General features: G+C 36.5%; 1 protein-coding gene across 1 annotated transcript in view; it reads left to right on the top strand.

The window, feature by feature from the left end:
* Positions 1 to 26,380, top strand: part of CNTNAP5 (contactin associated protein family member 5) — a 932,137-nt gene that overhangs the window by 428,283 nt on the left and 477,474 nt on the right. The window contains exon 5 of the mRNA XM_055120538.1: positions 14,742 to 14,945. Within this exon, the coding sequence (XP_054976513.1) occupies positions 14,742 to 14,945 (204 nt within the window). The remainder of the gene's footprint in view (positions 1 to 14,741; positions 14,946 to 26,380) is intronic.

The raw sequence follows: 26,380 nt of genomic DNA on the forward strand, positions 1-26,380 counted from the left end.
AGGTTGTGACATCCACAATTCATCAGCCTCAGTGCTGAAGTCATATTGTCTCTCCCAAAATAAATCTTTTTGTCATCCAAGCCTCATCTGCCTCTTTGTTGTTTTTCTCATCCTCTGGGGCCATTTATCACACATGATAGAGGCCACAAACTTGTAAATTTTATTATTGGCATGTGAAGGCCCATATGGTCTTATCTTTGTAATCCTCAGAGACCAAGTTTATAGCAATGCAAGGATGCAGAAATGAAGGGCTGTATGACAACATCAAATATTGGAGACTTGAAGACACTATCAGTTCCGAATCTCACTTTGATAATAATACCACTATATATCTATAAAGTCTCCAAGGTTGCTCATTGCAATTCTTTCATCCTATAGATCAAACCGTCTTATAAACCAAGGACTGTAATACCATATGGAGTCTTATGAAGTCATGTAGTAGAATGGGAGTGTCAGTCACAAAAATTTCATCTTTGAGTAAATTTCTTTATGATTTATTCTTGACAAATATTTTATTTGTATACCTCTCTTATTTCTATCTACCTGAAGTTGAATAAAATGTCTTAGGTGTAAAGAGAACTTGAGGGGAAAAATTTCAGAGAAGTTCTTAAAAAAAGGGCAGAAAAATGATGCAGGAGGTAAGGCTCTAGGTTTGCCTGCATATGGTCCTCGAAACAGTTCCAGGAGTAACCTCCTGAGTACAGTGGCAGGAATAAACCCTGAGCACAGGTATGTGTGACCTCAAACACTGAAAAAAAAAGTTCAGCAATAGCTGAAGAAATTGAGCCTAATGTTTTAAAATTAGATTGGTCAAAGAACATAATTTGCATAATCTTTCTCTTAATTCTTAGAACTGAAACATCTCTTCTATGAACAAATATGCATATATTTTCAGTGTGACTATATTACATAAAATACTGTAGCAATTTATTAAGTGGCATTTTTTCTGAACTATATTAAATACCTTTTGTATTGATCTTAAATCAATACATCTTAAATACATCTTAAATACCTTTTGTATTGATCTTAAATCAATTTGATCTTAAATCAAATTGAAGATCTTAAATTCTTCAATATATAGTAAATATTGTTCATTTTTCCTCATTAGTCCCTCTCTTATCTAGAGAAATAATATAATCCCTGTATTGTAGAACCCCAAGGGTTTCTATTTTTAAAAAATAAATTTATTTGGGGGCCAAACACAGCAGTACTCAAGGATGACTCCCAACTCTGTGATTAGGGAGCACTCCTGGAGATGCCTGGTGACAATATGCAATACTAGGAATCAGAACAAGGCCAGCTGACTGCAAGGCATGCATCTTACCACCTGTGCCATTTCTCCAGTCTGGAAACACAAGGACTTCTTAGTAGTCAGACAAATAAGTTATTTTTGTAGTTAAAAATCAGGAAAACCAAGTATTTTATAAACTTAACAAAGAAGGTAACAATAGCATTTTTCCTGATTAATGAATGTTATAGACTGGAGCGATAGCACAGCGGCTAGGGCGTTTGCCTTGCACTAGGCCAACCTGGGTTCGATACCTCGTCCCTCTCAGAGAGCCTGGCAAGCTACCAAGAGTATCCCACCTGCATGGCAGAGCCTGGAAAGCTACCCATGTCGTATTTGATATACCCCAAACAGTAACAACAGGTCTCACAATGGAGACATTACTGATGCCTGCTGGAGCAAATCGGTGAACAACAGGACTACAATGCAGTGCTACAGAGCTAATAAATGTTATGCTGATAGAGTATGATTTGACTATTTATATAGCTATTATTCCCATGACCCTATGCTAATGTTGGTGATTTTAAAGGAAAACTTAAGGGTCAAAATGACCTAGTAGATATTGCAACTGCTTTATGAAGCTGTGGGTTTGTGCACAAATGTCAAGGTCTTGCCTCCTACATTTCGCTTTACATTTACTTCCAACTGAATTAGTGACTGTAGTGAGTGATTTACTATTTTTCTAAGCTGGTTTCACCACATTAAATTATATAGATTGTACCCAGGAATAATCAATAACAATGGTACACATTTTTTCCTAGCTTTAAAAACACAATAAACAATTTGATAAAGTAATAAACATAAAATAGATTTTATTGTGGGTGGAGAGAAATTCTGCAATGTTGGCAGAATTCCTTAAAATAATGTCATAGTTGAAGACTAGTGAAGACTAGTGACATTATTGAAGATTGGTGACACTATTATGAAGCCAAAGAGATGTCGCTAATTGTGTAATGATACTTTCACAAGCTTTGGCTGCTTTTCTTATGACTCTTTGAGTTGCTTATGATTTCTGTGGATTTGTGAATAAAATTTGTGAAATAGAATCTTCTGTATAAACCGTGTTAATGTGTCTATTAGTGAAGTGTACTAGCCCTGCCAGCTCTATCAGCTCTATAATCAATTAAGCAATTTATTGAGGTACTATGAGTTATAACAATATTTCTGTCAGTGTTTAAGATTTACAATGTTACTTTTCCATACCTAGAGTCAAAGTCTCAATGACTGTCACTGTCATCCCATTGTTCATCGATTTGCTCGAACGGGCACCAGTAACATCTCCATTGTGAGACTTGTTACTGTTTTTGGCATATCGAATATCCTTTGACTATTTTCCCTCTTTTCATTCTCACTTGCAAGATTCTCCATCACCCCATCCTCAACATTGTTTTTTAGGCTCTATTCTTATTTTCAATGTATATTCTTACTTTGCTTCTTTATACTTAACATATGAGTGAGAGTATTCAATATTTGTTTTTCTTTAGAATCATTTCACTAACCATGGCACCCTCCAGTTCCATCCAAGTTGTAGCAAAATGCAAGATTTTATCTCTCTTTTATTGCTGTTGAATAGTACTCTATTGTATATATTTATAAAAGTTCTTTTTAGACTGACACCCAAGGACAGTAGAATTAAGGGCCAGTAAGACTGCTCCTCAATTCAGAGCCCACTTCATGAGCTGAGGGAGAAGGCTATTATAAGGGATTACTAAATCAATTATGGTTGGAAGGATCACTCAGGAGGGGAAATGTGTGGTGAAACTTGAGAAAGAACTAAACATGATAACATCTCACTATCTCTATTGCAAACCATAATGCACGAAGTAGAGAGAGTGTAGGGGGAAATTCTCTGTCTTAGAGGCAAGGGGAGGGATGGGATGGAGACAGGGATACTGGGGAAATTGATGGTTAAAACTGTACACTGGTGGTGGGGTGGGTATTCAGTCATTGTATGACTGAAACTCAAACATGTAAGTTTTGTTATGATATCTCACAATGATTCAATTAAAAATAATTAATTCATTAAAAAAATAAAAGGTAATCTATTGTCCCAAGCCGCAAACTGCCTGCATGGACCTCAAAATATTATGTAATAAAAATGTAAATCAAATAAGGGCAGTTCAAAGTAAAAAAAATGAAAAATAAAAGTTTTGTTAACTATTCATCTGATTTGGGGTGCTTAAGTTGTTTCCATGTCTTTAATTTTTTAAATAGAATAGTTGGGCATGCAGATGGGCATTTAACTTAAAAAATATATTGCATACTGTGCATCTGATAGGGCCACTATCTACAATATATAAAGCATTTACAAAACACAACAATGGCAACAAAGCAGATATATGAAGTACACATACACATTAAAACCTAAATAGTCTACAATAGTATAAGCATGTGACCTAAGTTAAAATAAGCAAATTTAAACAATGGGTTTGCTAAAGATACAGGATAAGAAAACGGGAACCTTATGTTATTGGAGGAGATATTTTTACACTGATGGTGGCTTTGAACTTTGAATACTCGGTGCTTGAAACGTATATATTAATTGTGTTGTAAGTCATGTGAATCCATTACAAAATAATTTAACTAAAAAAATAAAAACATATCAAAATTAGGAAAGGAGATGCACAGGTTAGGTCTTTAAAGAATACAGACCTAATATGTGGCCAATGACTAAGTGAAAACAATCACTGATTATCAGGGAAGTTTAAATGTAAACAATGATAATATAAACACATAGTGAGAATAGCCCATATCAAATAGTCTGCAAGCCATCACTGTTGCTAGGCATATTGTGCAAAAGGAACACGGATTTATTATTGATTTGGATTGTCTGATTAGTCTCATTGGAAAATAGCATGGCAAGTGAAAAAAAAAGATAAAAATGGAATTTCTATATGACTCAGCAATCCCATCCTGGCACAGGTCCCCAAAACTCTTTATCTTTTATTGGGGTTGACCATATGCCTCAGATAACTCTTGTTCATGTTGTCATAGTTAATTAACCTAACTATGTTTTTCCCCATAAGTCTTATTTGGGTAATAAATTATGAGAGCTATACTTGTGTACACCTTTATCACACTCACTCTATTGAACTGATTAAGGTGCTAGGTCAGTACTATTGCTTTGCTTTGCTGTCCCAAAATGTAAGAGTACATGTCAGTCATCTGTGCATATCACACTTTAGCATAATGACTCAAAGAGTACAGAATATCCGTAATATCAATAAGTAAAATTAAGAATAAAAATAATGTTGTTATAAAAGTACTTATGGTGAATAATACATTCATTTGATATATCTTTGAATTTTGAGAACAGTACAGTTGAACTGCAGACTCCAAGTATACTCCAGAAATGGGTGTATATCTGATAGTAATGAAATAAAATATCTTACTAAGAGAACTAAAAGGTCAATGTGCTGAAATTATGACTGAGATTCAGTTTTAATTTTTCTGTGACTGCTATGACTACAAGTGTGTTGTGTTGTGTTCTTTGTACCTATCTTTGCTTTTAATCTATCATAAATATAAATGTCTTTTTTTAAAAGAAAAGCTATTTGTAGTTGTAGTTAGCTTTTAAACTATACCTCTTTATAAAAATGAAGTTATCATGAGTTTCTGATAAAATGGGAAGTCACAAAATTTACAGAGGGTATGTGCAAATTTAAGGTCATTGTAAATGTTTATGATTAGTTTATAGCTGGACAGGAGCGATGGTACAGCAGTTGGGCGTTCACCTTTCACGCGGCCGACCCATGTTCGATTCCTCTGCCCCTCTCGGAGAGCCCGGCAAGCTACCGAGAGTATGGAGCCCACACGACAGAGCCTGGCAAGCTACCCATGCATATTGGATATGTCAAAAACAGTAACAATAAGTCTCTCAATGAGAGACGTTACTGGTGCCCACTCGAACAAATCGATGAGCAACAGGATGACAGTGACAGTGACAGTTTATAGCTAACTCAAGGGCATGAACTTTAAGTGTAAGAAGAAATTCAGACAATAATAATTATTATTTTCTGGAATTCAGTGACAGTACTGTAGCTAGATGCTTGATTTTCACGTAGTCAATCCTAGTTCAAATCCTTGCCCCGTGTATGATCTCCTGAACACATCCAGGAATAATCCCTGAGTAAAGAATTAGAAATGGTCCCTGAAAACTGTCGTATGTGACCCAACAATCACTTGTATCACTTGTCATCCCATTGCTCATTATTTATTCGAGTGGGTGCCAGTGACATTTCCATTCATCCCTGTCAAATGCTAGTGTAGCCCAATGGTGTCTGCTCACCCCAAGAACATGAAGAACCTCAAACCATTCATTCAGGGTCTTGACTTCTTCGTCAAGCCCCAACAATATCAAATAATAATTATTTTTTTTACATAAAATATCATTAGATGGAGAGGGGGCCTCGAGCATGGCTCTAGCTAGGTTCCAGTGGTCGTCGGTTGCCGGACGCTCTGCTCGGGGTGGGAAGGGAAGCTGGAGCCCATCCCCTCCAAGGGGCCCTGGGGAAGACGGCCGGGCATTCGGGCAAGAGACTCTCGGCCAACATCCAGAGAAAGACTTAAAAGCAAGCTCTCACAAGCGATATCTTGTAGCCTACTTCTTTCTCCCTCTGGGAGAAACTGGCAATCTTCTGAGAGTTTCCTGCCCACATGGGACAGCCTTGCAAGATTCCCACGGTGTATTCATATGCTAAATTCAGTAACAAGCTGGATCTCATTCCCCTGACCCTAAAAGAGCCCCCAGTGCAACATCCTTGGGAGGGCCAAGTGGAGATAGACTTCTAAGATCTCAGGGAAAGGAAGAAATGAGAGGTTACTGAGCCCGCCTGAGAAATCAGTGATTAACGGGATTTTGTGATTGTGATCATTAGGTAAGCATTAAATTATGACAATTGAAGTGGTGTTTTCTATAAATACCTCAAGAACTTGAATGGGCTGTTTTGGGGTAAGTTAATAATTTTTCCTATTAACTTTAAACTCTGACTTTCTAGTCTTTGAGAAAATAGTTTGTGTCATCACTCCATATATCTATACTTCTCAACTCACTTGGGGACTCAAGATTGCAATATTTTATTCAGAAGAATCTTTTGAAAAATTAGTGTGTTGTCAAGCTACCGATATTTATTTAATAAGCCAAAATATGTTTCCCAGAACTCTTTCTCAGAAAACAAACTCTGACAGCTAGGTCAGCAGTCACGGGCTCTGTGGAAAGTCAGCTAGTATTGGCATTTCTCACTCCTACAAAGATGGATGGGTGCATGTTGAATTTATGCTGACTGTAAAGGAGAGTTTTATTACCTCTAAGACTTACCTTTGTTCTAACTTGGGTTTGCAGTTGACCAAGTCTACTCATCGCAGAGAGATTTTCACAGGAAAACCATTCTTTTTTATTTTTATTTTTATTTATTTATTTATTTATTTATTGCTTTTTGGGTCACACCCGGTGATGTTCCGGGGTTACTCTGGCTCTGCACTCAGGAATCAATCCTGGCGGTGCTCAGGGTATCATGTGGGATGCTGGGAATTGAACCCAGGTCGGCCAAGTGCAAGGTAAACACCCTACCCGCTGTGCTATTGCTTCAGCACCAGGGCCATTCTTTTTTTAAATGCTTATCTCAAAGGTGTTGTGCATGGTTGCAGATGCTGTTGTGGGTAGAGTTGTTGGTAGTATCAGGTGCCACTCTCTGTGGTATGAATCTGTCAAATCTGATGTCAGGCCCAGTGGTAATTTAATGCAATGTCCTATATTGATAGAGATGTGCTCTGTCTCCTTGGCCCTCTACAATGGGATACATATTGTCCTAATGGGATACATATTGAATTAAATTTACTTCACAATAATGAGTTTCTAAAAGTCAGTTTTGAGAAAGTTAGAGAAATTGACAACCCCAAGAAATAATGCCTAAGTTGTGTTCTGACTGACATTGATGGGTAATGTCAAGATTAGGTACCACTCCTGGCAGGCTCATTCATGGGACCATTTGGGATCCCATGTATCAAACCTGGGTCACCTGCAAGGGAAGTGCCCTTACCTACAGTATGATCTTCCTCTGCCCCCACATGTTATTTTATTTTTAATACTACCCTTTATTTTAAAGCTCCTAACTCTGAACCTGTTCTTTTGATTTGGTACTCTCCAACATCCTATTTATAACCACAAAGGTTTTAAAACTCCAGCAAGCACCAAAGTCATGCAGAAGACTCATGGTTACACACGTGATTGGGTCTCGGGCTCCAAGTCTTTGATTCCATAGGTGATTAAGTCTAAATGCTGTGCTTCTGTTGAATACTTTAAGAATCTCACAACTGCTGAGAGAAGAGGACATGCGTAGAACCACTCAGCAAGTGTATAATCCAATAATTTTAATTATTGTTGATCAGAAATCTGATCCCATGATCTCCCCTCCATGTCTTGAACAAGCAAGTATTTTTTTTCTCTCTACATGCAAGACCCTTTCCCATCCCACTCCCTTCTAACTTCCACATTTCTCATATATATATTTATATATGTGTGTATAATGCATTTATGTGTATGTATACATATATGGACTGGAGTGATAGCACAGCGGCAGGGTATTTGCCTTGCAGGATAGCCTGGCAAGCTATCCGTGGTGTATTTGATATGCCAAAAACAGTAACAACACGTCTCAAAATGGAGACTTTACTGGTGCCCACTTGAGCAAACCGACAAGCAATGGAATAACAGTGACATGACAGTGACACTGACATATATATATGTGTGTGTGTATGTATATATATATGTATATATATAATATATATATGTATATATATAATATATTCAGGGACTCGAGATAGCATGTAGGGAAGAGTGCTTTCTTTACATATATCTGACCCAAGATTGATCCTTTATATCCCATATAGTCCCCTGAGTACTACAAGGAGTGATCTCTGAGTACAGAGCTAGTAATAAGTCCTGAGAAATAAAAGGTGTGGCCCCTATATCCACCCTCCAAAAAATGAAAATAAAAGAAAAGCATTAATGCTTTCGGGGACTCTCCTCTCTTGCTTCATCATGTAGTAAGCAAAACATGCCTTCTGTGGATTCAGCTATCTCAACGTGCTTGCCTCCTCCTCATGAATGTATAACTGTGTTGTTTTATCTCAGATGTAGCTCTTGAGAGCTAGAAATTCTATTGTTTTATTGTCAACTTACACAGTGTGGGGGCTCTATCCTGTTAATGGACCTTGATAATGACTCAGATACAGCAATGTTTGAATCAAGTGTGATCTCCAAATCAACTAAGATAGATTATTGGTGCATTAGTGTAGATAGGGAGGTGTGGAAGGGTGTAGTATGTTTACTCTAAAACAACCTTTAAAATACATACATAGTTGCCTTGTGCCTCCCATTAAGAATCACTAAATGAGAAAGGTCTGTAAATGAAGTGACAAGTGAAAAAGAGCAGAGATCACTTGAAATCCATGTCAATATGTAAAAAAATAACACACTTTTATTAATGTTTCAATTGGCAACTTCTTTATTATACATATACCCTTGTACACATAAAAATACTTTGAATCGTATGTCTCACAATCTCACTGTACAGCCATTTACACCTGGTGCAATCCTTATACCAACTCCCATCTTTTTTATGAGGAAACATTCATGGTTTCAGTGTCAAATAGTTCATTAGCTCGCGTAAGCTTTGGGCAAAGTACATAATCTTTCTGAGCTCTGGCTTCCTTATTTCACAAATGGTGAAAATATATTAACCTTGCAGGGCTGTTAAGAGCATTAAATTAAGTAATAGGTACTAATTTCCCTAGAGAGTGGACTACTGGATCCACTGTAAGACATTTCTGAGTAGAAAAGCTATGAGAAAAAAAGAACACAAAGGAAATATTCAATTTTATCAATTGTTATATTGATTTGTTTAAAACTGTATTCTGAAGTGACTACCATTTTACCTTTCATTAATAAGTATATCGCTCTACCCTCTCTATACTTCCCAATAACATTACTTTCCTTCTTTTTAAGAAATACTTTTGAAGTTGTTTTCACAGTTGCTTGTAAAACAGATTAATAGATTGATGTCTATAAGTAGATCTAATGCCGCAAATGATTGCCACAGAGAGAACCTGAAAAAAAAAGACATTACAGTGACATCCAATAAGCCTGGCATATTATTGCATTATTTATCTCAAAAGCAACTATCACTAATTGTTGTAAATAATGTTTTTTGAAGTGAAGTTGAGAATGCAGAGTACATCGCACAACTGTTGTATCTAGAGGCAGTATTAGCTTTTCCATCAGGAGAAACTCAAACCTTTCATTTTTCATCTTCCATTACTCTCTGTGTGAAAGGTTAGCTTAGATTGCAAAATATTTTCCTATTATAGGAGGAAATTTTTCAACACTTGGAAACTAATTTTGTGTTCTGTTAAGAGGCGTCTCAGTTCTGCACAAATGAACATGTGTGGTGGAATCACAGCTCTAACGGTTGAGTTTGAGCCATTGGAGAACTGATTCCTTTGAGAGGAATTGGACAGCCTGGGGTTCAAGAAAAGAAAATGTCACATACTGCAGCACCACCCTGACAGGTGCACCTCTGGCTCCACCTCTTTGAATGCACTATGTGATAGAATTGGACAATAAAGCAATCAGGCCCTGGGGAGGTAGTCCAGAGGGTAGGGTGCATGTGTGCTCCTGGTCTGGATTCATTTTCTATGACACGTCATGGTCTAAAAAACATTGATGGATGTGATACTAGAAGTCTCTGAACACTACGGGGTGATCTTGTGGTCCCGGGAACTCCAGGGACTAAAGAGTGCCATTGTCTAGACTGGCTGCCTGTACATTGCTAGGAGGGGCTAAAAAGCCTTCTGAGCACATTTTTGTGAGGCAAAAATTAGGAAATAACAAAACCTCAAAGTCTAATTGGGAAATGAATTCTGAAGAGAGTAGCAGGATATTAAGGGGAGGAACAAAGCTAAGAGTCACACGTGGAAGTGTGAATGGGCAGTATTGGGAAAACACCAAATCCACCCAGGTAAAAGGACTTCAGATGTGAGCAGGTTGAAAACCTGACTGTGTCAATGGCTAAATGTGTTACTTCACTACTTTGTGCCATAGTTTTCACATTAATATAATAAAATACAAACAGTAAGTTGCTCACAAAGTGAGTCACAGGTTTTCATTCACAAAAAAGAACAAAAACAGTGCTTTATAATGCATATGTTGTACATTTTAAAGTGTTAACCCTACCCAGAACATGAATATGCATGTTATCCATATGCATGCACTCATTTTCAAAGTAGATGATGAGGTGGATGAGGACAGAGCAAATTTTCAAGTACCTGGGGTCATAGACAAACTACTTTTAGTGTAAAAGGAGTTTATTAGACATAGAAAGATTGCACTCATTTGTGAAATATAAAGTAACAGAATGGGAGACTGACACCCAAGAACAGTAGAAATAATTACCAGGAGGATTACTCCACAGCTTAGAAACTGACCTCACATGCTGGGGGAAAAGGCAGCTCAGATAGAGAAGGGAACACCAAGTAAAGGGTGCTAGGAGGGCCCGTTAGGGATGGGAGATGCGGGTTGAAAGTAGACAATAGACTGAACATGAAGGCAATTTAATACCTCTACTGCAAACCACAACACCCAAAAGGAGAGAGAGAGCAAAAGGGGGGTGGGGTGGGGGGAGGGCAGGGTGGGGGTAGTGGGAGGGATGTTGGGAACATTGCTGTTGGAAAATGGGCACTGGTGGAGGGATGGGCACTCAACCATTGTCTGACTGAAACACAAGCACAAAAGTTTGTAAGTCTGTAACTGTACCTCATGGTGATTCACTAATAAAAAACTAAAGAAAAGAAAAGAAAAGAAAAGAAAAGAAAAGAAAAGAAAAGAAAAGAAAAGAAAAGAAAAGGAGTTTATTTAATGGCTTTAGCAAAGGTGATGTGAAATGAAAACAACACATCTGGGGTGTAAGAAACTATGCATGCTGAAGGGCATGTGCACTCGCAGGCTCTCCAGGCAGCTCTGTTTCACCACCCATGTTTGATGCTCTGGAACTGGGCAGAGCACGTGTATGGGCTAGATAGGGATGGCTGTTGGCCAAGGACAAACAAAGGAAAAATGAGGACCAAGCTGGTTGCTGATTAGTTACTGTTTATTCCATCTTCCATCTTTCTCATCTCCTGCACTCTAGCTCCGTCCTCTCTCTGCATCTACCACAGCCCCTCTCTTCTCTCTCTCATTTTCTCTCTCCCTTTTGCTCCTAGGCTACACACATCCAGGTCGCAAAATCAACATTAGAAAGCCCTTCCTGAGAGCCACCAGGTTCAAAAGGAACAAAACCTAGGGGTATTCCAAAGCCCTTCCTGACTGCCAGTAGGCAAAATTAAGATTTGTCTCCTTTCCTTAGTCCAAGAACTCATTCACATCTTAATACTAGTTACTTTTGTATGGACATAGCAAGAGATATATTGAGGCTTGCAAGGCAGCTCTCCTGGCAACATCTTGCCACAGTCTCAGACTACAGCACGCAGGCCAGATTAATCATTCCTAACCCTAGCAGGGTCCGAATCTAGTTATTACTTTTTGGATCATGACAGCATTTGTCCATGACCAAGCTCTTAACTTATAGTTAAGCATTAGGCAGTTTGGCCAGGCCCATCTCAATGCCAGAGTAGCACATAACTCACCACTTTCCCTGGGTCCGTCTTTTCCCTTATCAGGGCCCTGCTTTTGGGGGTGCTAGGAAGTAAGGGCAACTGAGGCTTAGGTCCAGAGAACAGATGCCCAGAAGGAAACTCTCATGTAGTTTTATGAGAGTCTCATGAGTTTGATGAGAAACTCTCATGTAGTTTGAGAGAATCTCATGACTCCCAGGTTACAAAAGCATAGCATTTGCTACAGTCTTCCTGTGCCCATACAAAAAGGACATGGCTCTGAATAAATTATGCAAAGGACTCAAGGAGAAGAAAAAAACAATATTTACAAGTCAACAGAACACAAAGAAAGAAGTTACAAATAAACACAGAGGAATGGGAGCACTGTGATGGGAGCAACCCAATAAACCTAAACTACCTGAGGCTGTGTTATCCTACACTGGGGGAGATGGTAAAAGTTGAATCTGATGAAATAGTTCTGGGGATGTTTCAAGAAATATAAATTCTTTAAATTTGTAATTTAGGTAGTGATGTGGACTTGAAGTCACATGGTTGATGCAAAGGATACTGAAGTCCAAACTCAAAGAGAATTTCTTCATACTAGATTCCTGACTCCATTTACACCATTCATCAAATATTCATCACACCAATAGTTTTTTGTATTATTGATGGAAGGAAGGAATGGATATGTTATTAAGTTATTATTCAGCTCGACATGAGTTTTATGTAATTATACTTTTAACTCTTGTAAAGAAGATTTCTTTATGTCCTATTATGTAGATAGAAGCACTGAAGTTCAGAGAAGTCAAGAAATTTGCTACAAATGCTCAGCTATAATGTCATAGAGTTAGAATTGAAACTCAGGTTTACTAGATGTTACATGTATATGTGTATATGTATTTAGGCAAATGCATGTATATTATATTTCTTTGATTGACCCAGTTTCTATAAATCTCATGGCAATATGGAAATACATTAAATGTATTATTTTGTCTAAGTCATTCATTAATAGACATCTGCGGGCTAAAATATAGATCAATGTTAGAATAATCTGGAAGAGATGAGGAACGAGAGTGAAGTTGAGTGGAGGCAGAAAGAGGCTGGGCATTGCAGGTTGAGAATACCAGTACAAGATGCCCAGTAAGCAGTGACAGATCCCATGTTTATCAACGTAAGCATCTGTTCCACCCCCACAGACAGATTAAGTGTCAGAACAGTGTGTGTCCAAAGCAATTTAAACACCTCCATATTTCAACTCATATTAGGTCATATTAAAGTCCCTGTGCACAAAAATACATGTATAATGTCCATACTTTCAAAACCCAGTCTCCTAAGGATCCATTTCCTAATACAAAGTCTGGTGCAATGGTGGGGATAGACAAGTAGGAAAAAAAAATAAACCTATTATGCACATTCTCTGCACACATAACAATTTTCAAAGTTTGATGGACTGAAATAAGACAAAACAGGAAGCATAAAGTCAATCTGGAAAATATATCTTAAAAATGAAGTTACAGCATCAACTTTTAGAGTGAACTGGTTGCAATCTCAAAGCCTTCTGTTGCTCAGTGGGTGCAAATACTCCAAAAACTTATTATTGATTTAACATAACTAAAGTACATGGCACCATCAAATCAGTCTGTAAGGATTAGATTTTATATGCTTGATTGTAATTAAGTCTCACCAAATTGTCTGAAGAATATACTTACATATTTTATGGATAAGAAAATAAAGTTTTAGAGTAACAGAGTAGTTCAAGGTAAATCAATGAATAAGTAACAGAGATAATAATGAAAGATCCATGATTTTATGTACACTGTTGTGTTCATTATTTCCAAATTGATTAGTCTGCTGTCTAATAGCCTGCATTTAAGTTTGAGTGGTGTCCAGTGATGATATGGTATATGTAGGATCTAAGAAGGCAAATATCTGTGGAAACTTCACTATTTGTGGTCTACTTTAGGGCCCAGAAAGTTATCATATACCTTTTGTTTGAAATCACTTTATTCTATGGAAGTTATGAAATTGCTTTTTAAAACTAGACATCATCTATTTCATTTTTTTGTTTTTATTTCAGACACTTGACTTTATAAAGCATAGTTCTAGATCCTCAGTTTTTTAAAAAAACAACTAAATTTATCACTGTGCATATTCAAAATGAATATTTTAATTAATTGGTGAATAATGAAAAATTGAGTTTTTCTAAGTACTTGATTTCTAATAAGACTAATTTCACCCCCTCTATAGACCCATTTACCACTCTCCCACCCACATAAGATGACACATAATTAATCTGTTTCAAGTTATGATTAATTGGCCTTAATCTTTTCCAATTACAAAAGTAACAATGTTCATTGCATATTTTAAAATATAGTGGAAAATGTAAAATTAATTTATAGTAAAATATTTCCAGATAGTATTTCTTGATTTAACTTTTAAATTTTAGCTCAAATTACTTTTTGTAAACTTCAAAAGCAGCTTTAGATAAAAAGAAAAATGAATAGGAAGGAGTAGAGATTTCTTACATATCTTCTGCCTCTACACATTTATAAACTGTTCTGTACCTATATATTTCACCACTTATTACAACTGATGAACCCACATTGACACAAAATCAACCAAAATATTATGAAGGGTTTTTTGGTTTTGAATACAGCTTAATGTAATCATATTCATAGATATCTGAAATTAGATTTTCCACATATGAGATCATGGATTACAAATAAGATGTAAAAAATGATCAGCCACAAGAATGTGCATTAATTGTTCTTCCTGTCTTTTGTGTGTGTGTGTGTTCATTGTCTAGAATCAGATGTTGCTGACTTTGATGGACGGAGCTCCCTCCTGTACAGGTTCAATCAGAAGCTGATGAGCACTCTCAAAGACGTCATCTCTCTGAAGTTCAAGAGTATGCAAGGAGATGGCGTCCTGTTCCATGGAGAAGGCCAACGTGGAGACCAGATCACCCTGGAGCTCCAAAAGGGAAAACTCATCTTGCACCTAAATTTGGGTAGGAAGAAAGCTCTGCCCCTTGCTTTATTTTAAGTTCTCAGGGAACTTCTTTTGTAGGAAGTTACATTTACCTGTCCTCGTATTGGTTTATGTTGAAGTGACTAGAGCTGTGTAATTTTTTTTAAGCAAGCTAGCTAAATCTCCATCATCTGTCTATTATCTATGTGTACCCATTCATCCATTTTCTGATCTACTTATTTTTTTTTTGCTTTTTGGGTCACACCTGGCGATGCACAGGGGTTACTCCTGGCTCTGCACTCAGGAATTACCCCTGGCTGTGCTCAGGGGACCATATAGGATGCTGGGATTTGAACCCGGGTCGGCCGCGTGCAAGGCAAATGCCCTACCCACTGTGCTATCTCTCCAGCCCCAGATCTACTTATTTCTTTAGTTACAAACAACAACTTTATCTTGGACAAATTTAAGCCCACAATAGAACAATCTATCATTTATGGCACATTTGTGCACATAAATTCAGTGGGAAATTAAAAAGAAACCTTTCAATTTCTTAGAGCTTTGAAGGGCTGGAGTGGGAAAGGATTCCTGTGTGTCAAAGAAAAATCTAAATTTCTAAGTTCTCTCTCAGATATCATGTCTTGATATTGAAGAAATTAGGAACCTGGTTGATTTTTAGGCTTACCAAATTGGGAATTCACCTGATTCAGAATGTTCTTCCTCTTTTTTTCTTTTTTCATCGAGAACATGAGATTTCTGTTATGGGCTGGCATTTATCATGGCCTGTGTCACCATATGACAAGTCTTCATCTTATTGTAACCAATTTCTTATCCCAGAAAAAGAGACTAGTCCTGGACTAGGGATGAAGGGCCAGAGGAAGGAAGGTTAAGAAGACAGAAGGTAAGGGTCAGAGTATTAAAGAAGCAGAAACAAGCAAAAAAATAATAGTTATCCTATCACTGATCACTGTCAATCCATTGTTCATTGATTTGCTCGAGCGGGCACCAGTAAAGTTCCCATTTGTCCCTGTCCTGTGCTAGTGTAGCCCGATGGCATATTGGGGGCTCTTTCAGGGTCAGGGGAATGAGAACCATCATTTTTATTGTTTTTGGCATATCGAGTACTCCACGGGTAGAATGCCAGGCTCTGCCATGTGGGAGTTATTCTATAGAAAAAAGAAAAAATAAATCAACCAAATAGCCAAAATTAAGAAAAAGAAAGTGACTGTCTTCTAACAAAAACTGCTTCCCACTGATATTAAGAAAAGAGGTGAATAAATAATTTTTGAAGATAATCATGACAACATACTTTCAAGTAGTAAAGCTAAGGTATAGAATAATGTACTGTAAAGTTAAACTAGAGATTAGAGATATGATCTACAAATAGATTTTTTCCATTAGCAGGATGAAGAGTGACGTGGATTCATCCTAAAACCAAACTCTTGCATATTTGGGATTTTCTGTCTATGTTCTTAAATTCCATGTCAATTTTGTAAAACTTAACAAGGAGAACATGAAAATCACGAGTTTAACTCATAATACTGACATCTAATGCTTAACATTAAATACAAACACCCATAACATCTTTAGGGACAGACTCTACCCCAGGAGTAGAAGTGAGTAATTTTTAGTAAAATAACTTATTATATGAGCATACCTGAAGAAGCAATTTATCAATATGCTAGATGAATATTGGTAGTACAAATATCTAATATACATCTTAATTTTTGGCCCTCAGTTTCCAGGAAGAAATAGCTGATGTATGAGGCATCCAAATACAAGTGGCTCAAAAAGTATTGTGGGCTGTAATTAAAGTTAGTAGTTATTGCTATCTAAGAAACTATCCTTGACTTTTATAATTGAACCTGCTCATCACTGCCACTTATATCACCAATATAGATATGTTATACCTCTCCAAAACTCTACTTCAACATGCCTAATTCAATATCATACACACACATACATATAAAATCATGGAAATGTATAGATATGGTTGTGTAACAAATTTTAATTTCTTTTCACATATGTAATATTTTATGGGTAAACTTTCAATGTTCCCTAATGTACTTGTTTATAATCTTTTAAATGATGAATAATTTCATCTGTGTTTAAGCTACTAGTAACTATCTTGAGTAGATATTAAAATAAAAATATTATAGACAATTTGGTCTGGAGCGATAGCACAGTGGTAGGGCACTTGCCTTTCACGCAGCCGACCCGTGTTCGATTCCTCCACCCCTCTTGGAGAGCCCGGCAAGTTACCTAGAGTATCGCGCCTGCAAGGCAGAGCCTGGCAAGCTACCCGTGGCATAATTGGATGTACCAAAAACAGTAACAAATAAGTCTCACAATCGAGAGATGTTACTGGTGCCCACTCAAACAAATCGATGAGCAACAGGATGACATTGACAATGATAGATAAATGAATTTTCTATGCAAGTCAGTAATCACTGACACAACCAATGTGGTAGAAACTTTTAATATTACTAACTTATTCAACAAATAATATCTGAGTTCCTAACACTCTATGCTGAAACCTGTTTTCTTGAATGAAATGTTTAGATACATTGAGATGTATCATATCTGCTACTTGTTTTGATACACAGTAGGTAAATAAATCTTTTATTTATTTCACCCTTTTTTCCATCTGCTCCATATTTCTATTCACTGAGTGAGAAGTAAAGACTCCATTTGTTAATGATTCTTAAGTGAAAATATATTTTGTCTCTATTTAGTAAAATTTAGATTTTTTAAAAATCTTTTTTTGCTGTTCTTGACTTGTGGCAAACACTTCTATCAGTTAGCCATGATTATTCTTGGACTTTCTTGATGTTTGCAGTTACCTAATATATTTTTTCAGTAGCATAGATTTCCAGGCACCTTCTCTAGCAAAGGATCCAGTATCAGAATTTAAAATCTTAATAGCTCAGTTGCCACAAGCTAATCTTTAGAAGTCCTAAGTTAATGGGTAAGAGGATGTTAGTAGCTTTGATTTAGCCATAATGGAAACTTTACAATGTAGGTTCCAAAAGAGCAAGATGACCCTTTGTATATTGTTACAATACTAGAAAGAGAAAGCATCTGCCAGATGTTGGTGCTTGAAGCAAACTAGACATGTTGTAATTATATTTTCATTCTGAGTTATTGGTGACTGACATATATATATATGTATGTGTGTGTGTTTATGTATATACACATATATACACATGTATATATGTATATGATTCTTACTGGTCCCGCTCATTCCCCAAGTCTGTGCTCCTGTGTCTTCATACATTACTCTCTGTCCTTCAGTGGGCCAATATCTCAAGTTATAACCACAGTATCTCACTATCCTCTCCAGACCGTAAAGCAATAATATTATATATTTTGTAATTTTTATTTATTTGTTTTGTTTTATGGTCAAACTCAGAAATTCTCAGGGATGGTTCGTGGGATTGTTCCTGGCTTCATGCTAAGAAATCACTCACTTCTGGAGATGTGCAGGGGCCCAGGTAGATGCCAGGAATCAAACTCAGGTCATGTGATTGCAAGCCAGGTGCCTTATCTACTTTACCATTTCTTTTTTTTAAAATCTTTTTGTTTTATAAAATAGTTCACAATACTTGACTGTATTTAATATAAAACACCAATCCCATCATCTCATCCAACCACCATTACTCCTTCCCACCACCATATTTTGGTTGATTCCATCCTGAACCCCAATCCGTGCCCCGAAGAAGAACCAAAATAATATATTTTGTATTGTTTATTATGAAAAAACTCTGAAAATTCTAAAAAAAGGTTTCCTTAGAGGAAAGAGTGTGAAGATTGTTTTATTTCATCCAGGGACCATTAAGCCCTTCTATAAGAGATCACTAACACTTTGTTAAAGGTTAAGCTTTGTGTGCTTTTATTAAATGCATCTGTAATGAAAAAAAGCATATATTTTACTTCTAAGATTGTTTGCTTCCTACTTTGAACACTATCAATTTTGTTGTCATAATCTTGGAGGATGGATAGAGTGTGTGGTTTGAAGTATCATGTGGCCACATTTGTGGCTGCACAGTCCAGGAATAGATTCACTCATGGGTGATGCTCTGCCCGAGCATGTGGAGAGCGACTGTGAACGTGGTGATGTTTGGGTTTTGGAGGTTTTCACCTTCCGGGCTGGGTGTAGAGGTGTGGAGGGGTCTCAAAAGCCCCCTTCTGCGGTTCCCCAACTGAAACAGCATGGTGTGGGGTCTGGTGGCATCTGCTCTACCACTTCTTAGGCCCCTCAGCAATATTATTTAAATACACATTATCCCCAGTTCACCCACCTGTAATATTGGATTCAGAGAATATATGTTATTTATTTGATTTTCACAGATAGATTTCAGATACAGACACTATAAATATCTAACCACTTTTTAAAAATATTAGTTTCAGATTACAAAAAAACATATCAATTCTAGAAAAAGTGGAGAAAAAAAGCCAGAAACAACTAGTAAATAGGGAAGAAAAAACACTTGAAAATCTATAACCCAACATCAATCCTTTTATCTTTTTAATAAATTTCAAGGATGGTATCGGTTTATTAAAAACAATTTTTAAATAATCAAGTTTTAATGAAATCACCATGAGATCCACAATTGCAAAGTTATTCATGATTTTTTAAGTCACACTAAGTTCTAATACCTGTCACTTCACCAGTGTGCATTTTCCAACACTAATGTCCCCAGTTTCCATCTGGCCCTCCCCCAACTCCTGACCCTATAGCCTGCCTTTATGGTATGTATCTTTCTTCTCTCTGTCTTTCCTTTTCTACTTTTAGACACTGTGGTTTGGTATACTGTTATTAAAAGAATACGAGGCATATCACTTTACCTCCTTTCAGCATCCAGTTCTTATCTAGACTGATCATTTACAACTATCATTGTCATGATTGTCCCTTCTTTGTTGTAATTACATTCCCCCACTCCTCCATGCAACAAGCTTCCTAACATGGACCAGTCCTCCAGAACTTCATTTTTATTGTCTTTGTGCAATTTTATCATACTGATAACAAAACTTTTGTATGCTATCTAGAACTCATGTTCTTTTCATGATTCCACATAGACTCTAAATTGGAAAGAGTTTAAAAATTCATTAGTTTTTTTGTTCTTTAATGAAATAAATTAATAATGAAAGAATGCACAGAAAAGTGGAGGTAGGAAGGCAAGAAGAATCTAAGTTAATGGACTAAAGAGCCGAAGTTGCCTGGTGAACAAAGTTTGTCCCCTCCCAGTGGATAGAGTCACTTTTCAGCCTATTACAGCTTGTTCTCCACTGTTGATTCACTATCTAACTTGTCCCTTAGTTCACAAATTCAGATTGAGATCAGTGATATGGCTGATTTCTGAGGAGAGTTCAATACTTATAGTGTATTGAGGATTTTTTCACATGATGCCTCTACTCACTGTTCCTCACATTACCTACTTATTCTACTATGACTGGTACGGACACACTACTTTCATGGTGAAACTAGATAATGTTGAATTATATTTACTTATGATAGCACAGCATGTAGGGCATTTGCCTTGCATGCGGCTGACCCGGGTTCAATTCCTCTGTCCCTCTCAGAGAGCCCAGCAAGATACGGAGAGTATCCTGCCCACACAACATAGTCTGGCAAGCTACCAGTGGTATACTCGATATGCCAAAAACAGTAACAACACGTCTCACAATGGAGATGTTACTGGTGCCTGCTCGAGCAAATCGATGAGCAATGGGAGGACACTGCTACAGTGCTATAATGGAAAAGAGATCTGTATAAACTATTAATAAGTTATGAATTATTCTCTCAGCTCATCAGAGTAGTACAGAAATTCCTCTTCACACATTTTTGCACATCTCTTTTAGATAATCTGTGGCAGTTTGCCCTCTGTAGAATTGTAGCAATACAAACCTACACATGCTGGTAAAGAATCAAAGAGTAGAACTATTACGTGACTGGGGGACTGTTGTAAGAACTAAACAAGACATCAATAGTACATGCAGGTCACTCATCCTTACAAGGGTTCAGTACCTTTGAAATGAAGCAGGATGTTTATAAAATAAGAACAGTAGCAGGCAAGTAAGGATCCTGGAACACCATAAATATGTGCAGAACATATTGTCTTTAGGGAGCCAACTAGGATGTCAGAGTTAAACTGCTTCATCACACATTCCACTCCTTGAGATATCTTGAGATACCAGTTAAAGTCATGAATATTCCACAAAGAGTCAAATGGACATTTACTTTAGTTTTTCTTCAATTTAGCATTGAAATAATGTGTTCTATATGCATTCAGATATTACATATCAGGTTTATGGACTTGTAACAAATACTATGGAAAAATTTATTTGCTGGCCTTTGGGGCAGGAGCAAGAGGATTGTGCCGACCAAGATTTGATCACCAACACCATGTATGGTTTCCCCTGAGCTCAGCCAGGAGTGAGCACTCTTGGTCACTGAGCCTAGGAGTAAGCCCAGAGCACTGCTGGGTGTGGCCAAAATGCTGCCCTCACTAAAATAAAGAGGTTTTGAATTCCCCACATTGAAAGCAAGGATAGCTTGCTGTGTAACATAGCAGATGCTCAATAGCTGTATTTTGATGAAAGGATGATGATGATGGCCAACTAAAAAATATACAATGTTACATAAGTGTGAAAGTCAATGCAAGGTTTCATCAGGGTTATGAACCTGATGCTTTGAACATGGATTTGAGAAGTTCGGATTGGGAATGATCCCAAGCAGGACTGGCAAACATAAAACACATCACACTCTTCCTTCTAAAATCCTTGTTATTTCTGCTTACAGAGCATAGTAACTTCTTCTGTCCAATCTGGACATTTACCTAACATCACTAGAGTTCACACAGATGACAAGAATGCAGAAGACTCACACTAATGTATCCAAATGTCATTCTAACAATCCAGTCAATTGTTTGCTATATAATCACTTTACAGCTATTGCCGAGCATCCTAATGTGAATTCCCGAAATCTAGGTTTACTTTCTTGACTTACAGTTCCTCTCATATTTTGCATAAGTATCAGGAACTCCTATCTTAGAAATAAGAGGGATACTGGTGCCAAAATAATAGAAAAGTATGTAGGGCACTTGCTTTACACCTGGCTTGATCCCATGTATTGCCACTTGTTTGATCCCAGACATCCCAGGTGGACCCAAAGCACAGCCTGGAATGATTCCTGAGTGCCAAGATTCCTGAATGCCAAGTCAGGAATCAGCCTTAAGCATCACTGGATATGCCCCAAAACAAAACAAAAGAAAACAAAGCAGCTGACATTTATTTTACAACTTACACTTAAGAATTCATATAATATATACTATGTTATATAAGAATGCATACCACATATTCAGCCCATTGGGCTATCTTTTTGGCCTTCCAAGAATGTCAGTTTTGCAAAAAACTAAAACAGGAGATTTTGAAAAGATCAGAAGACCTGAAGAGAAATTCCTGTTATTTAAACTGTAGAAGTTTGAGAGTTTTCCATTCCTTAAGTTGTCTGAAACTAACAGATTGTGAAAGTTAGAGTGAAATTCACATTTGAATTACTAAGCAAGATGATTAAACCTAAGACTTTTGGATGAAACATTGTGATGTCATGCCATTAGCTAGAAATACTAGGTCAAAGGGTAAAGAAACTGGCATGTTGATTCACAGTCTTTGCAGGGGAGGAAGTTAGAATATTTTTAATATTGTTAGAAAAATTTTACAATAATTTCAACATAACATAAAAATGGTTACACTCTCTAGAGTTTTGAATTTATTTCATAATAATTATATCTCAAGCCACATAGGTTATGTAATTACAAAAAAGGTTTGATAAATTACTAACATATTTCTGATTTATATTATAGCTTCTGTATATTTGTGTCACCTTTTTCCTCTATAACTTCCATGGGAATAGTTATCTTGTCTTAAAAATTAAAATCTAGTCAAAACTATTAGTTGAACTTCAGTTGCCACTGAGATAAAACTTGACATTTATGCTTCATTATAAAAAGTGTGATAATTAGTACAGAGTTATGATTTATTTATACTTTATAATCGGAAAATATATAGATAAGATAAAATGTTTCTTGGCAATAACATTTTTCTTTATTCATCATTTTAGTTAGAGTAGATGCATTTTAAATATCATGTTTGATTAATAGCAGAAATATTCTGCTTCCACAAATGTTCAAATAAAATCTCAATTTGTTTTAATACAAGATTTCTGACTATTTGCATAACGTAATTGATTAGATGGATAGGTAAAATTTCTTTATGTTTGCACTTTTTGTCGATTAAAATGAGCTTATAATGAAGGATTTATTAAACATTTATACATCACTCATAATAATTTTCAATGTTCCATTTATAAAGGGGAAAAACTATGTTTGTTAAGAAATCTATTCATTTTCCCCTAACAAAGATAATAGTCTTTAAATAACAAAAGATAATGCAAAATCAAAATTTCTATTAATATTTTAGTAAAGGTATTCTGGGCTATTATTTATATTTCATGTTGATGCCTATTTTTATAGTTGTTACCTAGTATTTATTTATTTTTATGATTTTAATTTTAATTATTTTAATTATTAAGCTAAATTATTCAATTATGTTGTTGTTGAATATCAGTAGTAGTTAATCATTACTGAGTATATTTCTGAAATGATGTATTTCATAAATATAACATAGATATCTGTTTAATGTTCTACATGATGATTCTACCTGGGTGTACTCAGTTTTATTCTGTTTATAGGATTGAACATGACTTTTAATTTTGGGTTTAGAGGCAGCCACACTTGTTGGCATTCAGGCTTTCCACCTGGCTCTGTGCTCAGGGATCACTCCTGGCCGTGCCCAGGGAACATACATAGGGTGTCATGTATCAAACTCAGTTGGTAAATTGTAATACAAATGTCCTATCTGCTTTACTATTACTTTAGCACCTTAAGTAAATTAACTTACAGTTTGATTTCTTAGAATAGGATGTTAGTAAATAGGCTGCTAGGTTAAAAGTTAAAACCGTACCTTAAATTCTTGCTCGTAAAGAATGCTTTCCAAAAAGTTGGTGGGAGCAATCTTTCTATGTCTGTCCCTCTCTTTCTAGCTCATTTCACTTAACATGATACTTTCCATGTTGATCCACTTAATATGCAAAGTTCATGACTTCATCTTTTCTAACAGCTGCATAGTATTCCATTTTATAGATGTACCAAAGTTTCTTTAACCAGTCATCTGTTCTCGGCACTAGATTTTTCTTCCAGATTCTATCTATTGTAAACAGTGCCACAATGAACATATAAGTGCAGATGTCATTTCGACTGTACTTTTTTGCTTTTCTGGGATATATTCCCAGAAGTGGTATTGCTGGATCCAATGGAAGCTCAATTTCTAATTTTTTGAGAAGCGTCCATATTGTTTTCAAAAGGGGCTGGACCAGTTGGTATTTCCACCAGCAGTGTAGAAGGGTCCCTTTCTCCCCACATCCTCTCCAACAGCGGTTGCTTTTGTTGTTTTGGATATGTGCCAGTCTCTGTTGTGTGAGGTGGTATCTCATGGTTGTTTTGATCTGCATTTCCCTGATGATTAGTGATGCAGAGCATTTTTTCATGTGCCTTATGGCCATTCATATCTCTTCCTTGGAAAAGTTTCTGTTCATTTCTTTGCCCCATTTTCTGATGGGGTTGGAAGTTCTCTTCTTTTAGAGTTCAACCAGTGCTTTATATGTCCTTGATATCAACCCTTTATCAGATGGGTATTGGGTGAATATCCTTTCCCATTCACTCATCTGTGGAATATAAAATAACAAAGTAGGAGACTAACACCCAAGGAGAGTAGTATATATTACCAGGAGGTTGGCTCTATAGCTCGGAAGCTGGCCTCACATGCTTGGGGAAAGGCATCCCAGATAGAGAAGGGAACACCAAGTAAAATGTGATTGGAGATCCCATACTGAACATGATGGCCACTCAATACCCCTATTGCAAACCACAACACCCAAAAGGAGAGAGAGAGAACAAATTGGAATGCCCTGCCACAGAGGCGGGGTGGTGTGGGGGGTATGGGATTGGGGGGTGGGAGGGATACTGCGTTCATTGGTGGTGGAGAATGGACACTGGTGGAGGGATGGGCTCTCGAACACTGTATTAGGGAAACACAAGCACGGAAATGTGTAAATCTGTAACTGTACCCTCACGGTGACTCACTAATTAAAAAATAAATACATTTTTTAAAAAGTTGGTGGGATTTTTTTAGTATTATTTTGTGACAATACTAAAATATGCATATGATCTATGTACAAAGCACAATATTAATCTATAAAATGATCAATACATTTATTTCAGTATTTATAATGCCAAGTTATTTTGCATGAAAATGTGTGTGATAATTTGGCTTATGGTTTTATTAAGTACAGAGGAGTGACAAAAATATTACTTTCAGATTATGTACATTTATTTTTTTATTGGTACTGCTAAAGGTAGGGGTATTGCTATTTATTCAGCCATTGATTAAGCTGATTGAATTGGGCATGAACTCCACGTTACTTTTTAAAATTTAGAACGTTAATTTTATTTTATTATTTTATTACTATCTTTTTTTTTTCTTTTTGGGTCACACCCAGCGATGCTCAGGGGTTAATCCTGGCTTTGCACTCAGGAATTACTCCTGGCAGTGCTTGGGGGACCATATGGGATGCCGGGGATCGAACCCGGGTCGGCCGTGTGCAAGGCAAACGCCCTACCCGCTGTGCTATCGCTCCGGCCCCACTATCATTTTTAATCATCGTGATTATGTACATTTTTCTTCCTCTGAAGTCCTAAAATTAGGAATGTAATTTTGGGATTGAGTGATCATAGTAACCCTTTTGACATGACAGAGGAAGAACTGACTTTACACCTTGATGAGAGTAATGATGGGATTACCACTGATGGTTCTATTTCCCGATTTCTTCCTTTCCCATTCATTACCATGGTGGTGTTGATGGTGACTGTGTATAAAAGAAGAATATGGTTACAGCACACAATTTGGGAAACTTACTACTCAAAATTCTGTAATTAAAAATTTCAGTATATACAGAATAATACATATATAGAGATAGATAATATATATAGATACTATATATAAAATGTGTGTTATTATTCTATGTATACTTGTATATATTTCTTGCATATATATGTGTGTATTATTCTGTATATATTTGTTTATATTTCTTGCATTGAGTGTATATACGTATATACACTCATATATTTCTTCTATATGTATACATTCAGTGCAAAAATCAAGTTATTTTATTTATTAGTATTTCTTAATATCTAGAAAAGTTGCATACCTAATTCACTGAAAAATAATCTTTAGAAAAGACCCTTTTAAAATAGTGGACTTAGGGGAACAATTATAAGTGGACTTTTACACTTAAAAGTAAAATAAATATTAGAATAAGCTTCTGGTATCATTAATGGATAAAAAAATCAAATATCAGTA

The sequence above is a fragment of the Sorex araneus genome, chromosome X (assembly GCF_027595985.1).
Source record: "Sorex araneus isolate mSorAra2 chromosome X, mSorAra2.pri, whole genome shotgun sequence".
Classification (NCBI taxonomy): Eukaryota; Metazoa; Chordata; class Mammalia; order Eulipotyphla; family Soricidae; genus Sorex; species Sorex araneus.